The following is a 9,799-nucleotide window of genomic DNA, read 5'->3' on the forward strand; positions in this document are numbered from 1 at the left end:
CAGTACTTCTTACGGCTTTAGTTCCTTTCTGCTCTAGAGGCTCACCGTGTATCTAGAATAGCTGGTGTAGAACACATATACAGCCTAAGGGCTCATTCACACGACCGTGGTTTGGTTCCCCATTCAGTTCAATGGGGCCACAAAAGATGCGGACAGCACTCCATGTGCTGTCCGCATCCATTTCTCCGTTCTGTGGCCCCGCAAAAATTGTAAGTCATATCCTATTCTTGTCCGTTTTGTGGACAAGAAAAGGCATTTCTATAATGGCCCGTCCCTTCCGTTCCGCAAATTGCGGAAGGAACACGGGAGGCATCCGTGCTTTGCGGATCTGCAATTTGCGGACCGGAAAACACGGCACAGTCGTGTGAATGAGCCCTTATACAGTACAGTTCTGCACAATTGGTGCATATTCTTCTGCTGCAGAATTCCGGCACGTTCTCTGAGGTCCCGTGCTGGCTGCATCATTGCCTTCTTCAGTGCAAGATCTGGAAACTATGGGGGAGATTTATCATTCCCTTTACGCCTGAAAGTGGCATTAAAAAGTCGTAGGCGAGACTTTTTAACTGCAACTTTTAAAAAAATTGCTGCATCTCCCCTTTTTCGCCGTCCTCGCCACTTTTCTAAAAGAGGGTGTGGCCAGACACAGTGGTGAAGGGGGTGTGGCCACACACAGTGACTAATTTATCTTCATTTACGCTAGTTTTTTGCCGTAAATGAAGATAGAAATCTACGACAGCTCTGGGATGTGGTCGATTTCTGGTTAGGGTACTTTCACACTTGCGTTGCTGGATTCCGGCAGGCAGTTCCATCGCCGAAACTGCCTGACGGATCCGGCAATCTGTATGCAAACGGATCCCATTTGTAGACGGATCCGGATCTGGATCCGTCTGACAAATGCATTGAAATACTGGATCCGTCTCTCCGGTGTCATCCGGAAAAACGGATCTGGTATTTATTATTTTCACATCTTTAAAGGTCTGCGCATGCGCGGACCGGAAGAACGGATCCGTCAATGCGGAAATTTTAATGCCGGATCTTGCACTAATACATTTCAATGGAAATTAATGCCGGATCCGGCATTCCGGAAAGTGTTCCGGAATTTTGGACGGAGAGAAAAATACAGCATGCTGCGTTTTTTCTCGGTCAAAATACTGTGAAAGGACTGAACTGAAGACATTCTGATGCGTACTGAACGGATTGCTTTCCATTCAGAATGCATTAGGATAAAACTGATCAGTTTTTTTCCAGTATTGAGCCCCGAGAACGGAACTCAATACTGAAAAATTTTGACGCAAGTGTGAAAGTATCCTTAGGCACACAGACTGCAGTAGGATACACATCGTCCTATGCATAGGTTAGGCACGAAGGGATATCAAGACAGGCACAGAAAGCGCCAGTCCGGATAAATCTCCCCCTATGAATTTATGGAGGTAGGATTTGGGGTGCTAAATTACTTGAGAAGGGTAATCATTAGCTCCTCACCCTATCCATACTCCCTTTATCATAAAACTACTAAACCTACCATCCCCTAGTAAATTATTTACAGACTGACTTCTCCTGGAGATATAGAAGAGCAGCAGCCAGGTCATAGGTTGTTTACCAGCAGTTTGTACAATATCTCCCATTGTAAAGTAATAGATGTAATAAAACCGATCTGATAAACGTATCACGTATTCACAAAGAGTTTGTAGTTACAGAAATGATCACATCTACAGTAACCAGGCCGGCAGGTTCAAGACACTCCCCATACACTTTACATTCACCATGACATCGCTGTAACGTACCTGATTTCTTCTTGTATAAAACGGCGCCAATGATCAATAACACGATCAATACGACTGCTCCAGAGATCGCACCCACCACCAGGCCAGTGTTACCACCGCTATTTTCTGCAGGGAGATAGGAAATAAACTTTACTTAATGTAATATAATATAATCTGAAGCATTCTGTGTCAGCAGTCAAGTCATAGTAACTGCAGGCACAAAGAGGCAGGATACAGCAGGAGTATGGATTGTGGTGATGCTCATCTTGGATGGAGGCATAACTAGCTATACTACGCTGATTCCATTGTTCATATGCACTGCAATTGGAGCTACTGAAACACCGGTGAGACGGCCTGCTTAACTTGTTCGGGGCCTTAGTAACAATAGGATGAGATGAGACAACCACTTTAAGACTAATTTCAGGACCCTGATGCTACAAAAGGGAAGATGCACCTAAAGTAAAGGCATTTTACATGCGCTGATGACTGGGAACGAACCAGGTCATCGACCCAAGTAAACATGTTGCAGATCACCCAGCATCCCCTTGTCTGCCAGGGAACCACATCTTGTATGCACCATTAAAAAATGTAGTTTTTAAGTGGTACATCACCCTGTGTAAACAAAGGATGTGCAGCCAACAAATGACAACTGTATAGGGACAGAGGATCGTACTGCCGGTCATTCATCCTGATATTAATGCTGCATATGTTTGCAGGTCACAAGTGGCGATCGACAAGCTGTTATTGTAGTGGTGTTTGTTACTGGGCAGAATATCGGTTACATAGGTACATATGATCGGCAGGATTATTCTCCTCCATGTGTTTTAAAAAGTTCACTTTAGTACAGCGCCTACAGCAACAGGGAAAATAATTCAATTATCCCTAGACAAGCAGATAATTGTTACGATTGCAACACTAGCGATAGAAGATGAACGCTTATCATTTCATGTAAATGTTTCTAGCGATTGAGCGTTCTGACCAAAAAGCTCGCTCAACGTCTGTGAAATTGTTACTGGGAACAAGTACAATCATCAGTTGTCGTTAATGAAATGCACGATAATCGTTTAATTTAACTGCTAGTTGTCTGCTACAACGTTTGGTCGTTTAGTCGCTGGTGCCTGTGATCACTTTACAACGTGGGAGGTAGAGGTGCAGCCCAGCAAATAGTATTCACCTACATGAATGGCCACTCAGTGTATGGAACCTGAAGGGTACGGCCGCATGTGTGCCTTTTTTTAATGCAATTTTGGAGGCCAATACCATGAGTGGATTGTCTCCTTAAAGGGAATCGGCCACCCAGATTTTGGACAATTTTCTAAAGCTATACAGGAGTAGTCCTGCAGATAAGGAGTCCAGATCTTTTTTTTTTTCCTACTGCCCCCCTTTCCCCGCTGTCAGCACTCAGAACTGCGTTAAAATACAATCAGGACTGGCATGCGCATCTGAATCCTTTCCATTATGTTGCCACAGCACAGTGCCTGCGCCTCTACATAACTTCGGCGATCCATCGACAGCGCAGGCGATTTATTAAGACCGGCGTCTAAAACGCCAGTCTATATAACTGACCCCCCTAGTGGTTATATCTTGTAAGACAGATTCACTAAACTGGTCTAAATAGTATGATGATCAATCTAAAACTTAACTTTTAATTGATATACAGTTAGAAAAATAGGTCCCAATATATGGATACTAAGATAAATTATCTTAGTATCCATATATTGGGACCAATTTTTCTAACTGTATATCAATTAAAAGTTAAGTTTTAGATTGATCGTCTTCCAATTTGCTACATGATTCAGGTGGTCTTAATTTGTTATCTAGTTAATAATTTGATTTTGTACATCTAAATAGTATGAACATGAAAATGTGGCTCAAGTGAGCTGAATTTTGGAGCATGTTTCCATGAAAGTTGACAAATTGTGGTGCAACTCACCACTCATAACAGAAACAGAAAAGTTTGCCAGCCCTGGAGTGGAGTAGAAATTTGACTGTTTTTACAACAAAATCTGGCACAAACTGAGTTTGAAAACTTTTGAAATTGTCTTAAAACTCAAAATAGGTGCAAATGCCTCCTGGCCTTTTACACAACAGGTGGTGACACTTTTGTAAATGTGCCCCAAGATGTCTATTTTCAAAACAGATATGACTATGGGGGTATAATGTGATTTCATAATTCAGGTATTGTGTATTTCAAGTGTGAATATTGCCCTGGCCACAAAAGTAAAATAATATTAATTGAATGGAAAAAAAAGTGTAAGAATCTCACCGTTATACACGAGCCGGATGTCTTGTTGCAGATCTGCCGTGAGAGAATCGTGTTGGACTTTACATGAGAGGGATTTCGGTTTCTCTGTGGATGGTAATATCACTGAGCTATTGATGGAGAAAGTATTATCATTATTCTTGTGAAGAGAGGATACAACAGAGCCGCTCATGACTGTCCCGTCCTTTATCAACTGCACAGTGATCCGTTCAGGGTAAAACCCAGTCACCAAGCACAAGATCTTCTCCTGCTCATCACCCACATTAATCTTCTCAAGGGCTGAGATGGACGGACGAGCTGTGAGAAAAGAATAAAAATGTGTAATCATTGTGATGTTGTGCACTACCCTGTGTGTTGGTGTAGTAATCACCTATATACTGGTTTTAATAAATGCAACAACCCAAAAAAAAAATTGGAACCATGTGGAGACAGAAATAAATGGAAATAGATTGAGGCCTGATGCTTAATATCATGTTATCAATCAGACATATTCTAATGTGTCATCAGTGCAGATGACATCATGGAAGGGGTTAAAACACTTCCAGTATGTGGTCAGCTGCTTCCATAGCTTAGCTGTAGTCGATGGTGTATCCCTCTGGGATGGGGACAATGTTTTATGCAGTTTTTAGGGATTATCAGTCACTGCTGTAAACTTACCATAAACTAGCAGATCAATGTCCTTGTGAATGATATCAGGGCTGTAGATTATGGTGCACCTATAGATCCCAATGTCACTGACAGAGATATTATTGATGTATAAATCAGCTGCTCCTTCTGCAATGTTCTTTTCCTCAAACTGCATCCTTGGCTGAATGTGAAGCCCCTTGTTGTCGTACTTTACAATTCCAGTTCCCTGAAATTCCCACAAAACAGCAAGATACTGACGGTTTATTGTACTGCGCACCTTGAACGTACAAGGTATCATGACATTAGTTCCCAGCTCTGCTTTTCGGGAAGAGGGAGCAAAGACGTCCAAGGCGGATCCAGCAGAAGTTAACACTGAAAAACAGACAGCATTATGTAGGCTTTTTAGGGTACTAGTAGCAGGCCAATCACAATAAAATACATGAGCAATCGGGAAAAAGGTCGGTGTGATGTCCACATTTCTAGGACTGACCCCTGCTTGTATAACCTAAGCTGTGAGCTTCTACCCCATGGCGGGTCTACTCTACCCATGACTCTGTGGACAGAAATTTCTTTGTTGAGACTTTTCCACATCAGTGATGAGATAATGAAAACTTATTGCCAGACGTTCAATAACAGAAATCCATATTTTCTCACTGCTAATTGTGTTTATTAGTAAGTCAGATGGGTTTGTCCTTTTGCATTTAACTAAGTGTTAAATAGGTTCTCCCATGATTAATGTAAAAACTGAAAAATCAGACATCATATAGTACATGACAATACTTTTCTATGGCTACTTTCACATCTGCATTTTGGCATTCTCGTTTTGAGATCCGGCAGAGGATCGGTTCTGTTTTTGTCCCCATGCATTCTGAAAGGAGTATGCTTCGTTCAGTATGCATCAGGATACCTTCCATTCCTTTGTGTCCGGTCATCGAAACAGAACAAACGGATCCGTCACTAAAAACAGTGTAAGTCAATGGTGTCAGATCCGGTTTGTTTAGTTTTGAATTCACACAACTGCATCCTAACGGAACGGATGCATACTGATGTGTAATCAAATCGGATCCGTTTTGGTCAGGTTTTGAGATCCTCTGCTGGATCTCAAAACCTGAAACCAAAACACAGATGTAAAAAGTAGCCTAAGAAAGCTAGAACCAGCCCTGGACCTCACATGGATCCAGAGATCTCCACGTTCAATACTCTGCTAGATTTATATCAAGCTGACAGCTCAAGGGGAGTGTCCTTACTGCTGCAGTTCAGGGGACGTGTCTTTTCTGCTGCAGTTCTATACCTATTTGTTGTAAAATAAGAAAATGGTGCAAGTGTCGCAAAACACAACAAAACAGGCGCAACAATGTTAATAAATTGTGCGGATACAAAAGAAAACTACATGGGTATCAAGGAGAGAATACAACAAAAAAGTGGCGCAGACACTTTAGTAAATGTGCCCCAGTAGGTGCTGTCTGCTTTAAATATGGACAGCACCTGTGAATTAAACGCACACATCTGCATGAGACCTATGAAGAGAGTTGCCAAATACACTGCCCGTCAAAAAAAAAAGTCGCCACCAAAAATATTTCTTTAGCTTTAATTACGGCACGCATTCGCTGTGGCATTGTTTCGATAAGCTTCTGCAATGTCACAAGATTTATTTCCATCTAGTGTGGCATTAATTTTTCACCAAGATCTTGCATTGATGATGGTAGAGTCTGACCGCTGCGCAAAGCCTTCTCCAGCACATCCCAAAGATTCTCAATGGGGTTAAGGTCTGGACTCTGTGGTGGCCAATCCATGTGTGACAATGATGTCTCGTGCTCCCTGAACCACTCTTTCCCAATTTGAGCCCGATGAATCCTGGCATTGTCATCTTGGAATATGCCCGTGCCATCAGGGAAGAAAAAATCCATTGATGGAATAACCTGGTCCTTCAGTATGTTCAGGTAGTCGGCTGACCTCATTCTTGAAGCACATACTGTTGCTGAACCTAGACCTGACCAACTGCAGCAACCCCAGATCATAGCACTGCCCCCACAGGCTGGTACAGTAGGCACGAGGCATGATGGGGGCATCACTTCATCTGCCTCTCTTCTTACCCTGAGGCACCCATCACTCTGGAACAGGGTAAATCTGGACTCAGACCACACGACCTTCTTCCATTGCTCCAGAGTCCAATCTTTATGCTCCCTAGCAAATTGAAGCCTCACTGATTAGTGGTTTTCTTACGGCTGCACAGCTGTTCAGTCCCAATCCCTTGAGTTCCCTTCGCATTGTGCGTGTGGAAATGCTCTTACTTTCACTATTAGACATAGCCCTGAGTTCTACTGTTGTTTTTCTTCAATTTGATTTCACCAAACGTTTAAGTGATCACCGATCACGATCATTCAGGATTTTTTCCCACCACATTTCTTCCTCGAATACGATGGGTCCCCACTATCCTTCCAGTTTTTAATAATGCGTTGGACAGTTCTTAAAGGGAACCTGTCACCTGCAAAACGCATATTAAACCGACCACAGTACCTTACAGTATCCCCCAGTGTGTTGCTAATCATGTTTTTTTTTTCCTCTTTGTGTTTCTTCATACTTAAAAACGCTGTTTTAATGTCGGTTGGCGCTGTCTCCGAGTCAGGCTTGAAGTCAAGGGGGGCAGCGGCCTCCTTGCTTCAAGTAAAGCTAAGCCCGCCCCTTACCCCTCCTCTCTACAATTAGATGGACATGCTGCCGTGGAGCCGGGATCGCGCTCTTCTAGCGCATGCGCGGTACGCTGCCGGTTACAGCGAGATCCTCACTCACCTGCATTTTGCTGACTGCGGATGTGCCGGACAGCTCGATCGCGCACGCGCCCGGCCGTCACGCTGTAACCGGCAGCGTACCGCGCATGCGCTAGAACAGCGTGATAACGGCAGCATGTCCATCTAATTGTAGAGAGGAGAGGTACAGGGCGGGCTTAGCTTTACTTGAAGCAAGGAGGCCGCTGCCCCCTTGACTTCAAGCCTGACTTGGAGACAGCGCCAACCGACATTAAAACACAAAGAGGAAAGAAAAACATGATTAGCAACACACTGGGGGATACTGTAAGGTACTGTGGTCGGTTTAATATGCGTTTTGCAGGTGACAGGTTTCCTTTAACCCAAATTTAGTAGTTTCTGCAATCTCCTTAGATGTTTTCTCTGCTTGATACATGCCAATGATTTGACCCTTCTCAAACAGACTAAGGCCTCTTTCACACTTGCGTTGTCCGGATCCGTCTTCAAAATGCGTTCAGTGTTACTATGGCACCCAGGACGCTATTAAAGTCCTGGTTGCCATAGTAGTAGTGGGGAGCGGGGGAGCAGTGTACTTACAGTCCGTGTGGCTCCCGGGGCGCTCCAGAATGACGTCAGAGCGCCCCATGTGTCATCCATGCGCGTGGGGCGCCCTGACGTCATTCTGGAGCGCCCCGGGAGCCGCACGGACGGTAAGTATACTGCTCCCCACTACTACTATGGCAGCCAGGACTTTAATAGCGTCCTGGGTGCCATAGTAACCATTCAGAAAAAGCTAAACGTTGGATCCGGCATAAATTCCGGATCCGGCCTTGCGGCAAGTGTTCCGGATTTTTGACCAGAGCAAAAAGCGCAGCGTGCTGCGGTATTTTCTCCGGCCAAAAAACGTTCCGTTCCGGAACTGAAGACATCCTGATGCATCCTGAACGGATTTCTCTCCATTCAGAATGCATGGGGATAATCCTGATCAGGATTCTTCCGGCATAGAGCCCTGGCGACGGAACTCTATGCCAGAAGAAAAGAACGCAAGTGTGAAAGAGCCCTTAGGCTACTTTCACACTAGCGTTTTTCTTTTCCGGCATAGATTTCCGTCCTAGGGGCTCTATACCGGAAAAGAACTGATCAGGCATATCCCCATGCATTCTGAATGGAGAGTAATCCGTTCAGGATGCATCAGGATGTCTTCAGTTCAGTCATTTTGACTGATCAGGCAATAGGAATGTATTAGGAATGTATTAGTGCCGGACGCGGCATTCAAAATACCGGAATGCCGGATCCGTCCTTCCGGTCTGCGCATGCGCAGACCTTTAAAAATGAGAAAAAAAATAAATACCGGATCCGTTTTGCCTGATGACACCGGAAAAACGGATCCGGTATTGCAATGCATTTTTCTGACTGATCAGGCATTTTTCAGACTAATCAGGATCCTGATCAGGCAGGCAGTTCAGGCAACGAAACTGCCTGCCGGAATCAAACAACGCAGGTGTGAAAGTACCCTAACATCTTTTCCATGACCGCGAGATGTGTCTTTCGACATGGTTGTTTAAGAAATGAGAAGCAACTCATTGCACCAGTCGGGGTCAAATAACTTGTTGCCAGCTGAAATAAAAATCGCCCCCATGCAGTAATTATCCAATAGGAGGCTCAGAACTATTTGCTTAGTTAAATCCAGATGGCAACTTTTTTTTTGGACAGGCAGTGTATATCTTGCAAAGGTTACATTTCTGGGACTAGGGAATGCTGGCGTTGCAGCTATGGAGGCAAAAACGGCAAGCTCCTGCTATACACGAGGAGACCCTGCTCCAGCTATCCGTATGGACAGTGCATCTGCTATACTTACATGTACGGCACAGTGAGAGCAGGAACAAGGCTCTGAGCTCCGCCATTTCACAATCCAAGGATGAATTTAGCTCCGCAATGTCTGATTTCTATTTTCACTTTCATTTTCTCTGTAGGAGGGAGGTTGGAAGCTGCAGAAGACTCTGCCGTGTAGTCACACCTCTTGTCACCAGCCATAGACGCAAGCCAAAAGCCTGATGTACTCCTGTACAACCGCAGCAAGCATCATCAGATAAAGGGCGTCATTTATCACACTCGTCTGTTTTTTTAGAGTGCGTAGTGGATTAGCTGCCAGTACTTTGCATAGTTTTATGCCTTATTCACACATCAGTGATTGTGAGCCAAAACCAGGACTGGAGCCTCCACAAAGATAGGGGAATAAGGGAAAGATCTGCAACTGTTCAGTGTTTAGAGCTTAATATCACTGACCAAACACTGGGGGTCATTTATCAAGCGCGCCGGTTTTTGGCCATTAAATTAGACAGGCATACTGTATTTCATTCGTGTGTCTTCCTTTTGCCGAATATTTATTAAAAGTGGCACAG

General features: G+C 44.2%; 1 protein-coding gene across 1 annotated transcript in view; it reads right to left on the bottom strand.

Moving 5' to 3' along the window:
- LOC121008694 overlaps positions 1-9,358 on the bottom strand; it is a 73,168-nt gene extending 63,810 nt beyond the window's left edge. Inside the window, exons 1-4 of the mRNA XM_040441391.1 lie at positions 9,256-9,358; positions 4,684-5,025; positions 4,030-4,323; positions 1,785-1,889 (exon numbers count right to left, since the gene is read on the bottom strand). Of these exons, the coding sequence (XP_040297325.1) occupies positions 1,785-1,889; positions 4,030-4,323; positions 4,684-5,025; positions 9,256-9,301 (787 nt within the window). The 5' untranslated portion in view covers positions 9,302-9,358. The remainder of the gene's footprint in view (positions 1-1,784; positions 1,890-4,029; positions 4,324-4,683; positions 5,026-9,255) is intronic.
- Positions 9,359-9,799: the final 441 nt, after the last annotated feature.

This window comes from Bufo bufo, chromosome 7 (assembly GCF_905171765.1).
Source record: "Bufo bufo chromosome 7, aBufBuf1.1, whole genome shotgun sequence".
NCBI classification, from domain to species: domain Eukaryota; kingdom Metazoa; phylum Chordata; class Amphibia; order Anura; family Bufonidae; genus Bufo; species Bufo bufo.